We start from the raw sequence: 24,242 nt of genomic DNA, 5'->3' as shown, positions 1-24,242 counted from the left end.
AGGGCACTTGGGCAGCACTGTTACCCAATGCACCACTCGCCATATGAATCCTTGCTTCATTATTTCACTATTATCTAACACATATGAATGGAGGGGGAATTCTTAATAATATGACTTGGACATAATTAAAATAAAAGGTATTATTTTCTTTAAAACATTCATTGCAAGTTTAAGCCCAATCTAACAAAACAAACTTATAAATGGTTCACCGCAGAGCGCACTGGATATTCACTCATGTCAAGGCAAGTTAGAGTCGCCAATCACCCCCTGAGTGCATCTTTACACTGTGAGAGTTATCTGGAGTCCCCAGAGGCCAGGTCAGGTCAGGTCAGGCTGAGGAGCACATTGCTGCACCTACCACACAACAGAACAGCTTGGGATCCTGGTTAGCAAGCCCTCCAGGCAGACACAAGGTCCAATTCCACCCTCCAGAAATGACCCTCTCTCTGCTATAGCCAGGTGTTACGTGGGTGTCCCTTTGGCCTGGTCCAGCCACTTGGGTCCTCAACAATGAGTATCCTGCGAGCCGGATCACCCTTGGGGCATCGCGCCACATAGCCATAGTGCTGTAACTGAGGCTCCCTCACAATGCAGTTAATGTGCTTCATTTGGGATTCTGTGAGCAACCGCCCATTTGTCACAAAGTCAAACCAGCGGCATCCAAGGATTCTCTGAAGAGGCACAGTACCGAAGGAGTCCAGTCTTCATCTCAGGTCACTGGAGTCCCCAGAGGTAACCTAAAATTGTTGGGATTTAATATTGGGTCTAAGCATAATAAAGACACAGTGCTGCTTGCTATGTCACAATTTCTCTAATAGGTTGATTTATTTTTAACAAAATAAAAATCACTTTACAGGGTCCGACTAGCTTTAGATCAAAAGGTAGGAATTACAGCCTCCTACAATCTCCCATTTTTTCCCACACCACTCTCCCGATTTCTCTTTGTAGAAGTTCTTGTTATGTCTTTGCAGAACAATCTCTTTTTTATTTTGAATCCTGAGCACAGTAGGAAGCTCTGCAAGGCGGTGCTGTCTTAGCAATTGTGAGGTGCACTGAGCTCATCTGACGTAGGTGGCTCTGCCACTGCATGTTTTATTCTGTGTAACCACTCTCAGCTGGAAACAAGTTCGAATTTCCCCCTTAGAAGACCATGAACACTAGTGAGCTGTGGAAGAGTTAAACCAACCTAAAATCCCCCTTTCCACTTAGAAGGTGTGACCGGGGGTGGATTTCTAACACACCAAACAAACATTGAACACCAACCAACCAGCCAACCTCTGGGACTTCACTGCGGACGTGGGGGCGTGATGGCTCTGTGCTTACTCTTTCCACTTACACAACAGGGGGCTGAACAATGCGGAGGCCCTTGTCTCAATTCGGTAGGCAGGACAGGTCAGCATTTTATTATCATGAGACTTCATTAGCAGTCCACTTTCAAGGTGTATAATTTAGCTCTGGACAGCAACAGTGGCAGCCAATTTTTTCATTCCAAATAACCTCCTAACCAGAGCAACACAGTAGCACAACAGTTAACCCTGGTCCCTCACAGCCCCCAAGCCCCGGGATCAAATCCTTTCTTTGAATATACAAATGTTCTCCCAATGGCCATCTTTGGGTCATCTAATTTCCTACCACATTGCAAAGAAATGTGTGATGAGAAAATTGGAGTCTTTAATCTGGCCTAGCATGTGTAAGAGGGCCCTGTGAGATGTTCTTGCCCAGTGTTGATGGAAGCCTTTCTTGGATCTCTGAATCGCATTTAACTTAATTTCTTACTTTGGGCAGTTGTCTTTTCTCATTTTCTCACCCAGACTCAATAAATATGAAGCAATCAAATGTAGTGAGGAACACATTTTCAGATCGTTACAGTGGCACAAGCTGCCGCCTCATGGATTTACAGTACATCCTGTGCCCAGTCGCACAGAGGTGTGGAAGAGTTTAGGAGAAGAGAGAGTTGTGGGATCTAATGCAGGAGCTCGAGAATACCAGAGGAGTAGAGGAGCAGTGTGATTATACCCATTTATATAGAGAAGGGTGATAATCAGGGATGTGGAAACTATAGAGAGAGAAAGCACTCACAGTGAAAATTTGGGAAAGAGATATAGAGAGAAGGTTTAGGAAAGAGACCACCACAGTGGGGGAGCAGTTTGGTTTCATTTCAGGGAGAGGAACAATGTCCTTGTATTGAGATAGTTCATAATGAAGAAATAGGAAAAACAGAAATGTTTACATAAGGGGTTTACCAATTTGAAGAAGGCTTATGACAGAATGCCATGTCAAGAGGGTTGGAGGTACATGAGAGAGAAAGGGGCACCAGAGAAGTATGTGAGGATTGTCAGGATATGAATGGGGGAGAGAGGAGGTTGGGAGCATGCACTGACAGACACAGTGCGTTACCACACCCACCACTCAAAAAACTACATCAAGATCCCAGATTAGGACCTGATTGCAGCCATGCAACAGGTGACACCTCAACATTACACTACTTCAGATGAAATGGAACATTGTGAGGTTTTTTATGGTGGTTGGAGTGCCAGTACTGCCACCAAACCCCAGGTTTTCCCTGCAGGTTGGAGGGCCTACATGCAGGGCTGGATGCAGATTAATGTCATACTCAAGATGGAGCAATTGCAGGTTAAGGGCCTTGCTCAGGGGCTCAACAGAGTAGAGTCACTTCGGGCATTTATGGGATTTGAACTGGCAACCTTCTGATTTCCCAGCCTCAGGACTTAGGTTAAAAAGGAAAAGATGAAAAGGAAAAAGAAGATGCAACATAAAATGTGTATAAAATGCAATTTAGGAGCATACAGGCAGGCAACATAACAAATGCCACAGAAAGCAACTCTTCTATATCTGCTATGCTGGACTATGGCTTTCTTCCATGAAGGGTGACCAGTCAGAGAATGAGACGCTGAATAGGATCTAGTCAGGGAAGAGCCACGTAATAAGCAGTAACAAATCAGAGTGTGATTCGATTATGTGTTTTTAAAAAGTTGATATTTTTACCTATCCAAATTGCAATTCCAAGCCAGCATTTTTAGAGTTGTACCATTCTGAAGAGTATTTTTAAAAGTCTCAGTTTTCGGTAATGTGGATGAAAGGCAAAAATGTAGACTAATGCCAGCATTTTTAAAATGAAAATGTAGTGATGTGAGCTGACTAGTAGAAGTCCAGTTTTTATTTAAAAGGTTTAACACAACATTCTGATAGAAAACTGTGGATACAGATCACAATGTCCCATAGATCAGCTTCTACAGTAATTCTTGTCCCTGGCTCACTGCTCAAGGCCTAGATTTTAAAGAACAGTAGCAGGGGTACCTGGAATCCCCAGGATAGAATAAATTACAGGTGTGGACACTAAATATAAATTCCCAAAGCACAATTTCACAGACTAAACCCAATGTGAGAAACAGCAAGTCCGAAAAATGCCTCATGGGATAGTAACCTAATAAAGTGCATGTGAGATCACAAAATACAAGTTCTCCAAAAGGAAAAAAAAAATTGAATGAAGCATAGCCCATTGTCTTATCTGTACAAATGAGGAATCTGTGTGCAATTTGGAAGAGATACGTTCAACAGTGAGGATTTGCATACCAGACAAACACACTTTCAGCTTTGAATGTGTAAGATTAATGGAGAATCAGGAGTTGAGTAATAACAGGTAAGTCACAGAACACACATTGCATTCCGAGCAGTAAAATCACTACTTTTACGTTTGACACTGAACTGGTGATTCTTAGAAGGGTCTAGCTGCAGACCTGCTGACTGGCACTCCGTTGTGAAGGTTGCCACTTTGCACTGCACATCAGAGGTGTTTTATACGATATGCCCAGCTGCATTATGATTAAGATGATGACTGTGAGATGGTTATATGACTCAAGTATTGATGACTGTCAAGTAAAACAAGTGACATAAACATGCAATCTGATTGGCTTTTCAGTGGAGCCCCTAAATTGCAGCACTCTCTACAAATTGACTCAACTGGATTTTTAAACATTACAGTTAATTGTAGACAGAACATCCCTTAGTGCTGATTTGAAACGGGGGAAAAAAAAAAAGCAAGAAACAGGTTGCTCATGACCAAAGCTATATTCATTTTAAAATCACAAAGGCAGAGACATGCAATAAAAAAAGGTAAACTAGATTTATTTAGAAATGAAGCGATCAGTAAGGCAACATGAAATCATCAAGTCAGGTTTAAACAAGGATTTCATATTCGAGTAACAGACCAGTTCCAATTAAAGCTATACACACACTGCGGACCTCCCAGAGTCTGAACTGTGAGAGCTCTCCTACATGGGCCTTTCTTTCTGGTGAGATCTCATGATATGACATGTTGTGGTCTGTAACTGCCATGACGGACACAGAGCTAGCACTGACATCTCTCCAACTGAAGCCTGTAAAATCTCTAGCGTGTACAGTTCAGATTGGCTTGGGGGGACTACACCCACTGTAACCGTTTTGAATGTCAGACAGAGGAAGAGGTTTTAGATCGATGTTCGCTTCACTGAGCTGCCAGTTTGTCATTTTGGCGTTTCAGATGAAGTCCAGTTTTTTTAAAGTCATTTTGGTTTTCTAAACATCAGTCAATACCACCTTTATTAACATTCCAAGATGGAAACCATGCTGTGTGGCACCCAATGTTGTGACTGATATATGAATAAATCTCCACGTAAATACTTAGATCTTATATACAAAGTTTGTTTTATTTATTTAATCTTGCTTTTAATAGTTTTGTTTACAACTAGCTGGATTATTTCTGTTGTTGTTCTTCAGTCTTAACGTATAATTTAAATTTGTGTGTTTTGTCATTTTTTGTTTTTTATCAAAGTAACCACTCCATAGTGGTCACATAAGATTACTAGTAGAACAGTGTGTCTGTCTGCTGAGAGTGTCGACCTCGTCGACAGGTTTACTTACCTCAGCAGTGACATTCATGTCTCTGGTGACCCTTCCTATGAAGTCAGTAGATGGATTGGTACAGTATGGGGTGTGTGGCGCTCCCGATATCAATACAAAAGGACGAAGGTTCAAGTCTTTAGAGTCTTGGTGCTTCCTGTCTTGCTATATAATTGTGAGACATGGAGGCACTCCAGTGACGTGAGATGAAGACTGGACTCCTTTGGTCTCTTAGGAGAATCCTTGGGTACCGCTGGTTTGACTTTATGTCAACTGATTGGATGCTTACGGAGTCCAGAATGAGGCACATTATCTATATTGTGATGGAGCATCAGTTATACCACTGTGGCCATGTAGCGTGATCTGCCTAGCAGGATCCTGAGTGGCTGGACAAGGCCAAGGGGACGCCCACGTAACATCTGGCTGCAGCAGATAAAGGGCCATTTCCAGAGGGTTGTACTGGACCGCGTGTCTGACTAGGGGGTTGCCTACCAGGATCCCAAGCTGTTTTGTTGTGCGATTGGCACGGCTATGTGCTGTACCAGTGCATGCTACCTAACCTGACCTCTAGTACTGAGAAGCTATCAAGATGAAGGATGGAGAATCATCAGGCTGCACAGACAAGTTGGGGTTTCCAGGCTTCACAAGGATCTTGTGGCCCTTACTGGTGTGTGAGGTTCCAGTGTCAATGGTTCAGAGCTTCCACAGGAACGTCAGCCAGCACCTGTGCATGTGGTCGGGTCTGCTGAGGTGTTCAAGCAGGATTGCATTGTACGGGCAGAGCAATACACTGGTGTTTCTATTAAGTAGCATGACCGAGGAGTTCATGGTTGGAGGAGTTACAATACGAGGAGTCCATCAACCCTAAAGCCTCTCAAGTCGGGCTCGAAGACAGGACAGGGAGAAAGTGGATACACAGCTGTATCACAAGGAGCTAGCAGGGCAAGTGGCAACTACATGAGCCAGGTTGGATAGCTTTTCAACTTTCAGCTACTAAAAAGGCCCATGCTGGTAAGTCTAGCAAAAAGTGAGAGCTGGGGTGGAGGTGTTGCATGCCAGCAGAGTGGTGAAGATGCAACCACATGGATCATGGAGAAGATGGGATCAGACATTTAACTGCCAAATTATCTAGGGTGGAGCAGTGGAATGCCTAAGTCCATCGCCAATCAACCTCAAAAGGCAGGCAAAGCTGGAACACCAGTATGCTACTAATGTTCCAGGACAGGACACCGAAGTATAATCTCACCAGTTGCTCAAAAGCCCTGGAAGAGGGGCACGAATTGTGGCATCATGATCAAGTACTGAAAACTACAACAGATATCATGAGCTCAGCAAGCACCACCAAGTTAACACATTTAACAGCAAAGCTATAATCGAGCAATAAAACAAGCCAGAGAACCGAAAAGTGAGTTCCCAAATTAAGAATGATTTGCATTCCTATCTGAAATGTAAATTTGATCGAAAATTTGGTCAGAAAGGAAACTGGCAGCCAAATTAAATCAGTTGCCCAAGACAAACCTTAACCTAGCAACCAATTATTTTGGTGAGGAAGTGAGCTTAATTATTAAAAAAAAAAAAAAAAAAATACCTCTCAGCTCAGATTAATCTTCATTACTGTCTTCCAAAGCACCTGCTCCTCGTGAAAGATCCACCCAGCTTTGTCAAGTAGATGTCTTGGTCAGTTGAGTACCTTCCCATCCACATCTCAGCTTGGTCTGGTTTGGTGGAGACTTCCTATCACCATTTGATGTGGTTGCTTCTGTAGCTGGTCTCTGACCTCAGAGGAGTTCCCCCAACTTTGCTACATTTTTGTAAAATTACAACTGAAAACATGCTTTATCTGTAGGTGGGGAGATATCGTTTATGAATGAGGGGGTGGAGTGGGTAGAAATATCATATTTATAGTCAAAGGACCAATTGGTGAAGCAAATAATCAAGGCTGAATTGTTAAGACAGGATGCCACAGACAACTGCACGGCAGAAGAAACCTGAAGTTAGATGACAGGGAAGGAAGACATGGTATGTACTCAACACTTATTGAATATACATTCCTTACCAACAAAACAACAATCAAATGTAGTCCATACTTTTCCTATCAAATAAAGTATCTACTGTCAATCTTTTTAAAATACATGGTAGCAATTCTTAAAATGTAACTGTGATTGAATGTGATGTTCAACAGTAGAGACAGGCACACAACCAGTGCTGATCTAACATGGAGAATGCATCTAAACATCGTATCTTGAACACTGACCAGCTCAAAGCAAGTATGAAAGCTCAAAACAAAACAACAATGCTTTTTTTTTTTTTTTTAAGTTTCTTCATTCTCAGTTCATACATTTAACAGTTTCTTCATTCATACCCACAGCACACTGAACCTTTTCTTTTTCCTTCTATTTTTCAGATTAACTATAAAAGGACAAAAGATAAGGTGAGGGAGCAGATGGCAGTCTAGTTGCTGGCCTTCCCTTTCAAAACAAGGAAGCAGCACTTTACTGCCTTCTAAGCCCTGCAGCCTCAATCCACGACTGCAAAGGTCACAGAATGATGCCCTCGGGTATGAAAATGCACAAAACGAAAATATAAAAATACATCAACGTGATTACAAGGTTTGTGTTAAACATGTTTTATTATTTTAATATTACAATACGAAATATTGCACATGATCAACATGTTTTGTTCAAACTCTGGGATTATTCTTTTCTGCAGAGTACAACAGATTCTTTTAAGAACATGGGTGAGTTTACGTTTTTGAATATCAAGTGATATTTAAAAAAAAAACTGAACAGAAAAGAGAATAGACTTTTAAGTTCAGATCGCATTTACAGACCTCTGGGCCAGAAACACAAGATGAGTTTTTTTTTTTTGCTTTGTTTTCATTTTTTTATGTAAAGCAAGCCACTTACATACATTTTATAATAAGCAAAAACTCACACTGCTTATTAAGCAGATAAACAGAATTTGGAAATGGGATCTGCAAGCAAGTAGGAATTAAGTTTATTCATTGCATAACTGAATATTTGAAACTCACTTTACACTTACATACTGAGCCCGAGAACTGCATGACTAGTTTCACTAAAGCCATGCAGAACAACACTGACTGAACCGGCATTATCGATACCACACTGCTGACCCATCTCGCATCATTACATGTTGCAGGCTGACTATTTTAAGAACTGCCTTAATGTGTAAGGTAGTTCTGCCAACACTGAAATCATGATGAATGCGGTCTGCAAGATCTCTTTATGTACCAATTCTACTGCCAGTTCTTGAGGACCCAACTGCACTCTCGCAAAGCAGTTGCTTACAAGGTGTCCAATAGGTGTTCAGTGAAATCTGAGAACTTGGACAAGTCAAATGTAATAAGTGATTCCAAAACAGGAAAAAAAAGTGCTCAAGTAAAACTATCATGATCCAAAATGACCCTGCTACATTAAAATGGAGTGGTGCAAAGAGGAAAAAAGTGACTGAGGAAAAAAAAAAAAACACACGGTTTTAAAATAATATCCAGCGTGTGAAGGCCATCACAAATCATCTCTAATCAAAACAAAGATAACTGTCTCTGAGAGGGTGCTGCTGTTCAGGAGAACTGAACAAAATTGCCAGATCACCTCTGCAAAATGTTAAAGGGAAACAAAGTTGGACTTTTTAGACACAAGTGTCTGGGGGCAGAAAAAAAAAAAAGGCACATTCAGAGATGTCCGTAATCCTTTCAGTGGCCTTTTCATAAGCAGACATTCGACAGCAGCAGCACAACTTTAAAAAAGAAATAAATCAAATCAAGTCACAACCACTAGTCATCTCTAAAGTGACTTTTTTCTTTTCATATATATATATATATATATATATATATATATATATATATATATATATATATATATATATATATATATATATATATATATAGGGCAATTTTGCAACTTCAGTTATTTTGTTAATATCTACAGGTAACTGTGTGAGAGGCAGAGTGGTACTAGAGATTGAGTGAGAAAGAGAGAGAGGAAAAAAAAAAACAAAAAAACAAAACCATTGTGGTTTTTCACAAACCAGCTAAGAAATAAATGAGTCCTTCCATTTTAAAAGCATTTTATATAATATAAAATTATTTTATATCATTATTACTGTTAAAAGTGTGACACTTTATCAATATATTAGTAACTGTGGAAACGCTGCTCTGACCAGCGGCCCTTTACTCCTCCCAACAGGATCCCCTTCAGTTCACAGGACAGTTCTTCACCAAGCGATAAACCCAGTCTGCAGATCAGACGGTTCTATTTATGCTTCTAAGTGAAGCCAAAGCAGTTTCCCTCAAAAGGCCTCTGTATGTTCATCAAATTGTAAGGCAGCTCCTAGAAGTGAGACTGCAGCACTGCCCACTGTAAATCCTTTCACGTGGTTCTTCTTCGGTTTTCTAGTCAGGAATTTCCATAGGATTCCTTGCCCTTTTGTGCAAGCTGCAGTACATTACTTAGAGCCATCAGAAGTAGTAACCACTGCATCATGATTAACTTCTTGCTTTTACCTTAGACCACCATGACTCCTTAGTCTTAAGAACACTGCAGCCCCGATCAAAGGGAAGCTAGTGTGAAAGTACAGACCCTGCTCCTGGGGGTCCTGTGCAGAAGGTGTCAGGAGAACACTTTCAAAACAGACAGATTATCAAACAGCAGGAAATGTCCAAAAACATTTAAAACATTGATGCAGTTTTAAAAGGAGTATGCTCCATTTGTGCTTCCTCTCAAGTGGCCCCCCACAGTGACATCCTGGCCACAAGCCATTTCTCTATATCTATGATTAAAAAGTGGTTTCAAAAATCTTGATGCTTCTACATGTATTGACTCAGTCTGTCTATTGCAATTTGATCAACAAGTTATGTTTTCAGGCATTGATTCCAACCACCACTGGCATGGCAGGTATCGATGTGCACCTGCTAAAAATAACTAGCAGGATTATTTTAATTTTTGAGCAAATCAGATCATGATTACCTCCCTGCCCACCCAACTCTGGTAAAGTGAACATAATAGCAAAGTAAGTGGCAAACCCTGCCTACTATGTTGCTGACATTGTAACAGCTTCAAACAGAAGAGCTTTCAGCAAATTAAACTGAAACCTAATTATAGTGTACTTCTTAACCCAACTCCACTGGGTTTCCCTAAGATGGACCCCCTCTTCCAAACAGTCTTCAGCAGCCATGATCAGTACACTGTGCTCTGTGATAAACAGTGGAAGGCTACCACGTACCACTTAAGAGAAAAGGGGTCAACATTTTCTGAGTTTTGAAAAAGACTGGGGACCAAGACTGAAAGTTTCTCCAAAGATATACTTGTACCTCCCAGATGAAGGGAGGTTTCTTCCCCTCGATACAGAATCTAGTCAGAATTAATGGAGCTCTCATCCCTCTGACTGACTATGCATGATTCCATCAACCCTTCCTTCCTCCACTTGACTCTTCACCTACTGGAATCCTGGGATGTGTGCATATGCTGCTGGGAGCTGGGACTGCTGGTCTGTTCTTGTTCCCCTGGCTCTGGTGTATCATGGGAATGGCTAGCCTCAATAGACTGGCCTGAAATAGATATACCTTCAACACCTTGCTGGCAGTTGCTAATACTACCCAATATAAGAGTAGGAGTGCTAGGGACACTAGCTGGCTGGTCTTGGGAACTTCCTGGGATACTCATTTCCGTTGGTGTAGCAGTCTGCATGATCTTCTGACGCACTTCTCGAATCTTTAGCTGCAAACACACCTTTGTGGGAAAGATGTCAGCAAAACGGGCCTGGAAGGCAGCTGTCGCCTGTGCTGTGAGTGATGAGAAAAAGTGAGAAATACGTTAAATTGCAGTATCACTGACACAAAATAACAAAGTTGGGTGTTTTTATTTATTTATTTATTTTTTTAAAGGTGCAAAACAGCTAGGTTACACTAGGAAATCAATTTTGATATTATCTTACCAGGCCATACCATTAAATGAAACTGAACTCCTATTTTTACAAAACACAGAAATGCTGATCACAAGAGAATATGTGAGGCACAATTTAAAATGACCAAGTAATTCAGCAAGCTTGCAATAAAAAGAAGATCCACGTTCCACAAAACAGAAAACTAAACGCAGGATTCAATAACTGATAAAACTTTTGAAAAGCATGCATTTATGCGAGGGATATTTTACTTTCTAGAAGAATAAAGTATAACACCAAATGTAGTTTCCCTGACATTAAAAGCAAAACAAATTCAATTATGAAATTCTAAGGTTGTGATAACCAGCTCTTACCCGAGGGGAAAAACCCATGTTCTTGGAAAAGCTGCATAACCAATGCCCTCCTCTGGTCTAGAGTTCGACGAAGTGAGGAATATGGCACCTTGTCGAACTCCAGCTCTCCTAAAATGTCCTCAGAATCTGTCCCTGTGTGTGTAAGACAAGTTTTCACCATAGAAATAATTTCTACATTGTGTGTATGCATCAGATACTTATAAAACAGCTCCAGAAGTAGCAACCGACATGTACGACAGAGGCTTGTGTCTCACCTGGACGATCAAAGGTGAAAATGTCACCCTCACACTTGGCTGCACTCTTTGGTGTGTTTGGCTCTGAACTACAACTTGACCTGCGACGCATCTTTCGTTTTGGAGATATTGGATCCTCCGTTGAAGAATCAAGATCTAGGGATAAAAGAATAATGGTTAAGTCCAATCCCCTCAAACAAATGCATCTTATGCTCTTTTCAATTATGTCTCTACCACTTGAACAAAAGCAGTAGCATTCCCTCCAAGGCATGAGACATTTCCAGTATTAACCTATTTTCCTGCAAAATACAGCAAATGCTGTAACTTAAAAAACAGCTATTTAAAATCATTACATTAAAGAGCAGAAGACAGCAATTTGGCAGTCCAGATGTAAAGTAGCTGTAACCATGACTAAAATTTTAGGAACTTAAATAGTTTACCAGTAGAATTTTTTCTTTTCTTGCGGTAACTGCCTAGAATTGCACGGGGAGAAGTGGCAAGGCTCTGCAGAGTTGGAGAGGGCAGGACTTCTTCAGGTCTAAATTCTGGGAGTTCTGCGAAACGCTCCTCAAAATACACATTTGACAACACCCTGAAACAAATTAAGATGAAACAAAGGCATTACATTCAAAAACACAAAAGAAAAAATATTTGCCACCTGGGGAGAAAGTACAAAAAGAAGAATAACAGGGGTAAAACAATTTGCACCATAAAAAGATTTTAAACCAGGGTGTTTATTTTTGGTTGTGAACATAGATATTGTAAGTTTTCTCGGTCCTGCAGATGGATTATGATGGCTGCAGAATAATACTTAATCTAGTCCCTAAATCAAAGGCTAGTTTGTATCTTCAAGCTGAATGTCAAGTTTAATTAATTTCTTGATTACTATTTTCTGCATTTTTCAGGTTGGGGGCTCTTTCTCAATCTTGAAGTGTCACGGTGGATTCAGATTTTCTGCTATGACTTGAAATCTTTACTTAGACTACTACTTGTTCTGAATTTGTATGTAGAATGTGAATACAGAAAAATCAATATGACTTTTATTATTTTCTTTTTTAATAGTATCTATCTATCTATTCTAGAAGTTGCTTATATAATGTTGATCGAAGAGGTTTACCAAAAAATTCTGACAATTTTAGTAAACATATATAGCTGCTGTATTGATCCTCTGAAGGACTAACCCACATGATTTGCATCCATCTTGGTTGTGTTCTGTTAATTCACCCCTTAGAAACTATTTAAATTAAATGACAGTTATTAAAGTTCTATGAACAAATTTTTCACACAGTAGCTTGTGGCTTCTGTTTAATTTTAGCTTTAACACTTTGCAATGAAAAGCTTTTGTCACTGGGGGCCTTTTGGTTTCAAAACTGATTATCCCATTTCAAAAGTCAACATGAACAGATAACTGTCCTCAAACTTACTTGTCCACAGAGTCAAAGGTCTTTTTCAAAGGTGGTGGCCTCACTTTTATTTTCTTTGTAGGTAGTGGTTCTTTTCTTTCTTCTACCTGAGGAGGAAGTGTCTTTGTATTTTCTGTTCCTCCCACTACTGTAGAGTTGGCTGACGAGGTACAGGAGGAAGAGGAGGAGGAGGAGGAGGAAGAGGAAGAGGAGGGGGAGGATGATGAAGAGGAAGTGGTGATAGCTGTGGTAGCATGTTGCTGACAAGCGGTTGAACTTTCTGAAACTGGGCCCCTCCTTGCACTCTGGACCTTTAAAAAAGAAGAAAAAAACTTAAACACTTATATGTTCTGGACAATACTTGTTCAGTGTCATTCAGTAAAGACAGATACAAGTTTGAACTAGAAACATTATGATTTAAAGCTCACTGCAGTAGTAATTAGTTCACATTTCTTGCCATCTGTTCCTCAGCTTTTGCGAAGATGATTTGAAATTATCCACATTAGAGATTAAAATACATAAATTTAATTTACAAACACTATAGCAGAACTGGGTAGAGTACAGTACAACATATACAATAGTTTAAAATCCCTCCATCTTTCTCACCTGAGCAGCACTTTCTTTGCCTCGAACAGATCCTATAGATGCTGCAGATGCTGTGTTTTGCAATGTATTTTCACCGTTTCCTCCCGAAGTGAGCTGGCCTTCTGTTCCTCCTCTGTCATCAGCACTGTTGCAACTCTTATTATTTGTGGTTACACTGTTCTCCCAGCTCTCCTGTAATTTTTGGGCTGATGTGGCTGGCTTATCCTCAGTTGGAGGTGTCCCAGATGATCGAACCAAATCCGATTTGCTGTCTCGAGATTCCCCAGCTGGATCAACCTGGCACGCAAGCTCAGGTTCTGTCCTTCTAGACTGAGTGTGAGGAGTTGTGGGAGAGTTCCCAGTGCTCGGTTTATCACTGTCAAACAGAAACCGAGGCCCTACTACTGTAGTAACCTCTCTCTCCCCTGATCCAGATGGCTTGTTGGGGGTACTGCTCCGGACACCTTCAAAGTTGCCCACAGGAATACTAGCTAGTGTGGCCTTCACCTTTTGTGGAGTTTTCACTGAAGATGCAGAAGGTGTGGAGGGTGCCATCCGGGAAGCTTTTGGTGCAACTGGTACACTGCCTGATTAAATGCATCAAACAGAGTCAGAATACAAAAACATTCAATACATCCATCACCTCCTTTACACCAGTGAATGTGAAGGCACTATGACTGACCTGACATTGCTGGAACCGGAGCTAGTCCAGAGCCTGAGGAGTACTGGTAGATAGAAGACTGATGTTGCATTGATACCACAGAACTATTAGATGCTCCTGGAGCAGAGGTACTGTGAGCTGCAGAGGGGCTGGACACAGAGTATACTACACTTTGGGGCACTGTTGCAACTGACACAACACCTGCAGTAGCCACACCTGGAGAAGGGTAGATCGCAGTCAATAACTGGCTTGTACCCCCAGAACTGGGAGGATTTGCTGGAGGTAGTTGAGGGCAAGACTGAGATTGTCCAGGGGTTAGAAGTGAGGGCTGACCTAAAGGGACATGGAAAACCAAAATGGGAATCTTTTTTTTTTTTTAACAATATGACATTGAAAATCTGCTTTTATATTAAGACTTTAAAAATTAACCCCACCTTGAGGTTCTATGTTTGAAGTAAAAATCAAATACAATCATTTATACATGGCAGGTTTTTGAAATTTGCACTCAAGGTAGTTAAGTGCGACTTACTCAGAGTTACACAGCAAATCAGTAGGAGGCCATAAGGTTTGAAGATTAATGCTCCCAGCAGGCCATATTACCCATCCAGATCAAGATAAATTCCACCCTGCTTACCCATGACCACACCACCCCCTTACCTGTTATAATAGGTTGAACCAATGTTTGTCCAGAGGGTGCAATAGCAGCAAAACCCAGAGTGCTCATAGGAGATGGAACATATGCAGACCCTTGAGTATGTTGAGCTTGTTGGGATGAAGTGACAGTTGAAGAGACCAGAGGAACTGGTGTGGGTACACCAGGTGCAGGCTGGACATATGTAATACTGCAGAAAGATTAAGAAATTGGAAGAGATTGAAATCTACCTCCTTGGGGGTGCATAACTATAACTGTTTATTTGAAATAATATCTCTAAACATAAAAAGTATAATATCCATTTATCTATAAAAACTTAGCCGACAACTTTTATCCTCACTAGGCCATACAGCGTGCCTCACTCCAACTAGTCCATGATTCATCACGACAAAATCCAACTGGTTTCAATTTGCCTTTAAGGCAGGCTCTGTGTGCATTAGAGCCGACAACCAATGATTGGTAACCCAGAAGTATAAATTGTATATAAATGCAGTGACGAGGAATAAGAAACACAAGTACTTCAACCTTCTGTAACAGAAGAAGCTCTTCTGTCGGATGTCTTCTGTTTTATGTACGAAAACTGAATTGAAAGAAGCAAAGAAAGGCAGAGATTGAAGCTGAACTTGCTACAGCTGTTAACCTACCTTTCATATAGTCACAAAAAGGGGTGAGTAAGACTGTGCTGGAAGGTTTGCATGCATTTGCTAAATCTGACATGTGTAAATTGACATGATCCAGTGAGGAGATCAGAAACTGCAGTCGACAAGTCTGATATATCCAACAAGTCTCCTAATGTGATATTGGCTTTAGTCCGATTAGTTGGCTGAGTTGATTGACAAATCATAATTCACTAAGCACCAAAGTTACAGTTAATTAACACACTTTAGATAAACAGCACAAGATTGGGCTTAAATGTCAGCATTCATTTATGGGTTTTCTAGTCATTCCATTTTTAATAATGGACTAATGGGTAGCAGGGCTATTGTGCTGCCCCTCATTTACTTTCGAAAGCCTGGAAGTGAAGGGTGGATGGGATGAGGAAAGTGAATTTCCTTTTATAAAATGTTATGCACTTAAACTTTAAAAAGGGAAACATTGACCTCAGTTCGATGATCGACTTTGTGGTTGTGTTGTCGGACTTGCGGCCACATGTCTTGGACACTCGGGTGAAAAGAGGGGCAGAGCTGTCAACTGATCACCACCTGGTGGCAAGTATGCTTCGATGGTGGGGGAGAATGCCGGTTAGGCCTGGTAGGCCCACAAGTGTTGTGAGGGTCTGCTGGGAACGTCTGGCAGAGTCTACTGTCAGAAATAGCTTCAACTCCCACCTCCGGCCGACCACGTCTCGAGGGAAATGGGCCATGTTCCGTGCCTCTATTGTTGAGGCGGCTGACCGGAGCTGTGGCCGTAAGATGGTTGGTGCCTGTCGTGGCGGCAATCCCCGAGCTTGTTGGTGGACACCAGCAGTGAGGGATGCCATTAAGCTGAAGAAGGAGTCCTACCAGAAACTTTCGTCCTGTGGCACTCTGGAGGCAGCTAATAGGTACCGGCAGGCCAAGTAGAATGCGGCTTCGGTGGTTGCTGAGACAAAAACTTGGGCATGGGAGGAGTTTGGTGAGGCCATGGAGAATGACTTTCGGACAGCTTCGAGGAGATTCTGGTCCACCATTTCAGGAGGGGGAAGCAGTGCAGTGTCAACACTGTATATGGTGGGGATGGTATGCTGCGGACCTCGACGTGGGACATTGTGGGTCGGTGGGGGAAGTACTTCAAAGACCTCCTCAATCCCACTAACATGTCTTCCAATGAGGAAACAGAGCCTGGGGACTCAGAGGTAGGCTCCCCCATCTCTGGGACTGAGGTCACCGAGGTTGTCAAAAAACTCCTTGGTGGCAGGGCCCCGGGGGTGGATGAGATATACCCGGATTTCCTCAAGGCTCTTGATGTTGTAGGACTGTCTTGGTTGACACGTCTCTGCAACATCGCATGGACATTGGGGACATTGCCTCTGGATTGGCAGACCGGGGTGGTGGTCCCCTTCTTTAAGAAGGGGGACTGAAGGGTGTGTTCCAACTACAGAGGGATCACACTCCTCTGCCTTCCTGGAAAAGTCTATTCGGGGGTTCTGGAGAGGAGGGTCCATCGGACAGTCGAACCTCGGATTCAGGAGGAATAGTGTGGTTTTCGTCCTTGTCGCGGAACAGTGGACCAGCTCTACACTCTTAGCAGGGTCCTGGAGGGTGCATGGAAGTTTGCCCAACCAGTCTACATGTGTTTTGTGGACCTGGAAAAGGCATTTGATCGTGTCCCTCAGGGAATCCTGTGGGGGGTACTCCTGGAATATGGGGTACGGGACCCCCTGATAAGGGCTGTTCGGTCCCTGTACAACAGGTGTCAGAGCTTGGTTCGCATTGCCGGCAGTAAGTTGAGCCCGTTTCCAGTGAGAGTTGGACTCTGCCAGGGCTGCCCTTTGTCACCAATTCTGTTCATAACTCTTATGGACAGAATTTCTAGGCACAGCCAGGGTGTTGAGGGGGTCCGGTTTGGTGGGCTAAGGATTGGGTCACTGCTTTTTGCAGATGATGTTGTCCTGTTTGCTTCATCACGCCGTGATCTTCAGCTCTCTCTGAATTGGTTCGCAGCAGAGTGTGAAGCGGCTGGGATGGGAATCAGCACCTCCAAATCCGACACCGTGGTCCTCAGCTGGAAAAGGGTGGAATACCCTCTCAGGAATGGGAGCGAGGTCCTGCCCCAAGTGGAGGAGTTCAAGTATCTCGGGGTCTTGTTCACGAGTGAGGGAATAATGGAGCGCAAGATTGACAGGTGGATCGGTGCAGCGTCTACAGTGATGCGGGCTCTGCATCGGTCTGTCGTAGTGAAAAAGGAGCTGAGCCATAAGGCAAAGCTGTAAAAATTTACCAGTCGATCTAAGTTCTTATCCTCACCTATGGCCATGAGCTATGGGTAGTGACCGAAAGAACGAGATTGCGAATACAAGCGGCTGAAATGAGTTTCATCCGAGTCAGATGAGGTGGCTCGGGCATCTGATCAAGATGCCTCCCTTGTGAGGTGTTCCGGGCATGTCCAACCGGGAGGAGGCCCTGGGGAAGACCCAGGACACACTGGAGGGACTGTGTCTCCCGGCTGGCCTGGGAACACCTCGGGATTCCCATGGAAGAGCTAGAAGAAGAGGCTAGGAAGTGGGAAGTCTGGGCATCACTGCTCAAGCTGCTGCCCCCGCGACCCGACCTCGGATAATCGGAAGAGGATGGATGGATGAACATTGATGAGGAAGCTACTGGCAACTGGTTTATTTAATAACAAGCATACAAGACATTTTCGTTTTCCACTCATTTTAAACATTATCTCAGTTAGGTTTTAAGTATGGAGTTGTAATTTCAGTTTAGCTTTTGTTTTTCAGTCATACTTTAGTTTTATTTTGATTCACAAACTTTTTAAAATTTGCTTTGGTTACAATATTTGTTATCTACACTAAACCTAATCAGAAATACAAACAGAAGAACAAACATTAATATTTAAATAACTACTGCCAAGTATTTCTGTGATAATGTTGGGCAAAAGAATAAGGCAGAATAAAAAGCACAAGAAGGAATATCAAAAATGCATTCAATTAGGCAGTATTCTGTCAGGATAACCATCACTTTGTTCTTTAAAGAAAGAACCCACCAACCATTAAAGGTTCTCTACTCTTTTTAATAGAAAAAAAATTCAGAGTTCTTGCCAGATTACTCCACTGATATGAATCAGAAGAGCTGGGCAAGTGTTTACTTGCAGCACCAATCAGGCGAGTGCTCAAACTTTTCATACTCATCCTTTAAGAGAATACATAAAAAGGCAAAAATGCAGGAATTTTAAGTTTGGTGTTTTTAGGCATTAACAGAATATATTTAAGAAAAATCAGATTCGGAAAAATAGATAAAAAGTAACCATCAGGTGCAGTTATTCAGCCACAAAATACCTGCTTCTCCTGACAAATGCTTCAGCTTAAATTTTTTTTACCTAAAATAAGATTTTGTTAAAAATGTAGTCTTTTCAAAATCAGTTATGTTTGGGGAACACATATATTTTGGAAGACTGGAGTACATTAGCACCACATTTATCACCACAGTATCCAAATTCCTGCCTGGGCACAATCAATGTAATATGTTCACACATTCTCCCAGTGTTCACAAGGGATTTCTTTAAACCCTTTCACACAATTTCAACCCTAGAAATTGCTACATAATCCCATGAATTTACTGCAATTTGTTTCTTCACACATGCCAAGGTCACCTGGCAGATTCTTGGGTTGACAGAACAAACACAAAATGTCAGAACTACACATCATAGATTCTTATACTTTTTGTCTGTCCTTAAAAATATACTAAAGAGTGTACTTTTTTTTTTTTTTAATATAATGTTATCAAATAAGTAAGACACCATATCACCATCACTTTTGAATAGAAGCAAAAAACAGCCGAGTCAGATGTGAAAAAGCAAGGATATAAAGTAGTAATCTACTAGGTTTTTATTGTTACAGAACGCTACACTAAGCCAAGTTCCCAACAAATGTGCAGCAAGACATACACCTCACCAACTTTGCTGCCATCAGAGGGGATTGCTCTATTTGCTCTATTTGATTGTGTCTATGAAGGAAGCACCTGGATGTTCCTGGTGGTAAGCAGGCTTAATTTTTTCCTTTGCTTGCCTCCAATTTCAAAATTTGACCACTTCCTAGACACTTTGCAAAAAGCTAACCTAAAAATCAAAATTCTGCTGAAGAATGAAGTAAGAATTTAATTCATAACCACCAAAGTCTCATATGACTCTTACAGTAATATAAGAGTGCCATAAATAATGTGGTAATGCTCTGTGTGCTTTGCTTAATAATTTCTTAGAAAATCCCTAGGAGTTAATTATGCAATTAATATTGTTCACATATGCACTCAACTCAAAAAAATCCATAAGAAAATTCTGTGACAGCTTGTTTCACTTGGATAAGGTTATACTCTAAAATTGGCAAGTGGATTCAGAAGGCCTATCTTGGTTACCCGGTGGGTGGAACATGCCATAAAGTATATATCCACATATCATTCGGCCTACAAAATACAGTACATTACACTGTGCATTTTTACCGGCATAGTATGGACTATAAAGCTCAAAAAGCACTTAGCAACAAATGCTACATCCTTGGTGAATACAGTTTATAGAGTTAAGTTGTAGTTATTTGGATAAAATGGAATTTAGTTTTGGTTAAAGTGTGTTTTTTCATAAATTCCATTTATCTGTCTTCTAACCACTATTTATCTTCTTAACCTTGACAGTACACAACCAATTACAAATATATAAATCAACTCAATCCAACATATTTTTCTCTCTTTTTCACTAAAATGATGAATCTGATAAGCTTAACTTCCTACTTTTTTAAAGAAACACTTCCTATATAAAATATTTGTTTGGGGCTACTAGTCTGATAGCTTGGGAAAACTGATCATGAAAGCAGGTGTTGACTTTCAAAAGACTATCTTACCGAGCAGTTGCAGAAGGCAGAAGGACTTTCTGTGGTTGTGATGAACCAGGAGTCATCACTGCTGCAGTTGCCATAGTAACTGGAAAGTGACTTCCAGCCTGCACTGCACCCGTTGAAGAAAGCTGGGACTGGACAACAGGTACTGATGCAATATGAATTATCTAATGGTAATAAAGAATTTGAGTTAATACGTCTCTCATATTCAGCTTGTCAGGAGAAAGGAAAAATTGTGTATTCAAGAATTCCGTCTCCCCATCCAAACAAAATTCTGCTACCCACCTTGCTAGGCTGTACACCATTTTGGACAGGTACAGGAAGGTGAGATGGAACAACTGGCAAAGGGGGAGGCTGACCCGAGTTTGCTGGCCTGACTGCTGACATAGGCACCAACATCTTGCCCTGAACAGGTCCTGTCGGAGTCAGAATGCTTGAAGGCTGCAGCACCGTGCTTGAAAGTACTGGAGACTGGGCTTGCACTGGAGACAAAGACTGAGCTGCAATTACAGAAGCAGACGAGGAAAGATAGAGTAATTGCTAAATGTAAAATGCAACTAAAAGGCAAGTCTCTTCTAATACAAACGTAAACAACTACAGAAAGTTTATGTCCTGTAGTATGTCATTGCTTCTTACCTCTGTGCCCTGGAGAAACGACACCAATTGTTGGGCTAGCAGCAGGTCCGGGTTGCATGATCGGTATTGCTTGTGATGCTCCTGTTGCTGTAGCAATAACCTTTCCATTAGCTGCTCCAGTACCAGGCGGTGGTGCTGGCAATGTGAACTGTATGCTGGCTGGTTGCTGAGCAACAGGAGGGTGATGATTGTGTGAAGTGGGTAGAAGAGTAGTCTGACCTCCAGGACCAATTTTATTACTGCCAGAGGATGCAGCATTGTTCAGTGACTGGGGAGAAAGGGTTGGTAAGATGTACTGTACTTGTGTTATCCCTTTTGTCCCACAAGCTGGGGATGCAGCAGTGGACAGGAACTGTGCTGGAGACTGAAGGATACCCAGAGGAAGTGGACCATTATTACTGGCTCCTGGAGTGGCACCAGGAGGTTGTGCTATAAGCTGAACTGCAGCAGGCTGCCTAGTGGAATTTATGGTTTGTCCTGAATTACCAAAGGAGTGTGCTCCACCAACAACCAAGTTGGTCACAGCTGCTACATTGAGGGTACTGGTACCAGCAGATGTGCTAGGTGAAAAGTGTTGCTTAGCCACACCCCCAATGCTTGCTCCTTGTCCGATAAGAATTTGTGGTTGCTGCTGCTGTTTCTCAGTGTAAATCACCCCTACCTGGGGTAGAGGAGAACCTGAAATCCGGCCCGCACCAACTGTAATTGCATTATTTGCTGTGCTCAATGGTGGTGTCATAACCGCTCTATTCTGTACACCATGCAGGTGTTCCAGTGAAGAAACAGCACTTTGTGTGACCCCTAAAGTGGATGCTGAATCCCTCCCAACTGTTGTAGCAGCAGACTGTGGAGGCTTACTAGCAATAGGTACAGGCGTACTGCTCACAGGCTTTACCACACTAGTCACAACAGTGGAAGCCATTCTTGTTGCCCCCATAACCGGTGCCAAGCTAGTACCAAGAACACCTGTGCTGCTTGCAGCAAGTGAGGCCTTTGTGGAGAAAATGCATGAGGTGTTAGTCACAGGTGAAGAATGGGGGAAGACTAATGTGGGCAGTACGCTGACAGTACTTGCGATTACTGACTGGTTTACATTAGGAGGCACTGAAGCGTTTGTCCCATATGCAAGTGAATCAGAAATCCCTGCTGTGGAGTCCTTCAATTGAACTGCCATTCCACTATTCTCAACACGCTTCCTCTTTCTGTCAAAAACCTGCATTGTGCTCTCACTGCTACTAATGTCTCCAGTTGCTGGGAAATGCTTGCCAACTCCAGTGCTAACTCCACCTGAGACAGTGTATGCATTGCTTGGCTGGTACAAGGTCAAGGAAACACTGCGTTGCTGACCAGACTGTGAACTGACTAAGTTAGCCATTCCAAGCTGCTGCTGGAGCACTGCTGAAGAACTTGGGTGCTCCTGGATTAGGCTCTGTTTTTCTTCAACAGTAATTTTATCAGATTTTAAATCACTTCCAGTACGACAATGTGCAAAAATGGAGGAGGATGAGGATGAAGGTACAACAGCAGAGGAAGAGCGAATTACGGGTGCAAAGGCTCTCTGTAAGAAATGGGGGGTTGGGTTTGGGGGAGAGAGAATGAGCACGTAATTATTTAATAACAGATTGGAAAAAACGAAAACGAACCTCCAGAGATCTTGTAAGAATGCAACTACCTTGCTTTCAGGCTCCTCCCCAGAGGCCCCTTCACTATCACTTTCTGTTACTCTTTCTTTACATTTCAGATCAATGGTCCCAGCGGGAAAGGAATCATCTGGGGAAATACAAAAAGGAAAGATGTGTAATTAAAGACTGCAATGAGGACTAGTATTTTCTCCTTTCTATGTACTGCTTGTCACCTATGACATCGTCATCTCCTTCTTCCTCACAGATGACCATTCGCTCCTCATCACTTGTCATGTCTTCACTGGCTGCACGTTGTGAACGGGAATAGGACCTCCTAGGATTTGTGAATCTTACACTAGAGGTCCCAGAAAACTGAGAGGCTGTGCTGCCACAAATCTACAAGAAAGCAGAAAAAATATGTAGCAAACAAAGGGTAAATCATACTTAACAATATATCTGTATTATAAGTTTAATGAAATACCAAATATACCTGTGCCAACTCGACTAAGGTCTGTGTGTTGTTCCTATCAGCTCTTTCCAAACTGTGCACCCCACTGTGAGAGAAAGCTCTGGGTCGTGTCAACTGTGCCTGGGTTCCATCCACTCCAAGTCGCTCATTTACTGATGCAACCCCAGGACATCCCCTTTGCTCTGTCCCTGAGGTAACACCATGGGAAGACACCAGAACCTCTGTATAATTATACAAAATAAAATGTTACATGTTTCAAAACAGCATGATGCCCTCTAATATCACCAGCAATTTCTGAAACTTGCCTCCAACGGTTCCAGTCTCAGATACACTTCTCTCTCTAATGTCCTTTGACACTCCTCCAGGTCCCACAAGTGCCGTCTTTACATCAGAGCTGGATTTCTTTCTGTCTTTGTTACACCATTTCCAGTCTGGGTGTGCCTTAAAATGGGCCTCTTTAACCTGGTATGCAACAAATATGCATTAAAAAAAACCAAAGTAATTTACCAAAAGGGTCCTCCTAAGATTTTTTTCTAATTTGAATTTATGATGTCTGACCTAATAAACTTGCAGGAACATTGAAAAAGCACAAAAAGCAGGGATATCTTTCGAACCATTCTGAAAAAAAGAGTGCTAAAAAGGCTAAAACAGTACAAATCCAATTTTTAACATAATTACACAGGTTTCACTAACCCTTAAACAGTTAATTAACTGTAAACTAAAACTGCTTCTTATATATAAGAAACATAAGCTGAAAAAGAAAAAAAAATCGATATTTCAATGTGTTAAGTTGTGTCTAAACAATTAAATCATTTTAGTGGCATTCTCATAAAGGAAAAGCAACTTTCTAGATTATATTTATTTACAGAGTAATGACATTATTCATTTGAAATTTCAAAGTGTAGGTGTATATGCTAATAACATTACTGCCTATTCCATGTATCCTCAGATTTGCTAACATTTTTTTTTAATTCAAATCTAACTTGGATCTGGAGAGTGCAATAATATTGTGTCTTATACTAACTTGGCATAATTTTATGGTTTGAACTTTGGTTAGTACAGCAATTCAGTATAAATCTTACTAAAACAAATTATTATTTGTGATTCAATAAAAAGCAGCTAGCCCTCACAAATTTTGTTTGACTTACACAACTAAAGAGGTACTATTATATTTTCTGTAATTTTCTTCTCCATTTGAGGTTTGCTCTACATTTACATGCTATATTTTCTAAAACAAAAAGCTTTAGTTCATATACAGTACAATGATTGACAATAAACTGATGCAG

General features: G+C 41.6%; 1 protein-coding gene across 1 annotated transcript; it reads right to left on the bottom strand.

Annotated features, from left to right (window-relative positions):
* Window positions 1–8,901: 8,901 nt before the first annotated feature.
* On the bottom strand, window positions 8,902–23,430 carry LOC120519384 (protein capicua homolog; the record flags this gene model as incomplete). The annotated part of the gene is made up of 15 exons (XM_039742463.1): window positions 8,902–10,699; window positions 11,172–11,303; window positions 11,426–11,560; window positions 11,845–11,996; window positions 12,829–13,118; window positions 13,414–13,979; window positions 14,075–14,386; window positions 14,711–14,895; window positions 20,236–20,396; window positions 20,515–20,729; window positions 20,866–22,423; window positions 22,538–22,635; window positions 22,721–22,883; window positions 22,978–23,177; window positions 23,262–23,430. Coding segments are annotated over 15 exons (4,686 nt in total), but the record flags the coding sequence as incomplete, so codon positions are not given.
* Between the last annotated feature and the right edge of the window lie 812 nt (window positions 23,431–24,242).

This window comes from Polypterus senegalus, unplaced genomic scaffold, assembly GCF_016835505.1.
Source record: "Polypterus senegalus isolate Bchr_013 unplaced genomic scaffold, ASM1683550v1 scaffold_1682, whole genome shotgun sequence".
Taxonomy (NCBI): Eukaryota; Metazoa; Chordata; class Cladistia; order Polypteriformes; family Polypteridae; genus Polypterus; species Polypterus senegalus.
This window is presented reverse-complemented; position numbering and strand designations above follow the sequence as displayed.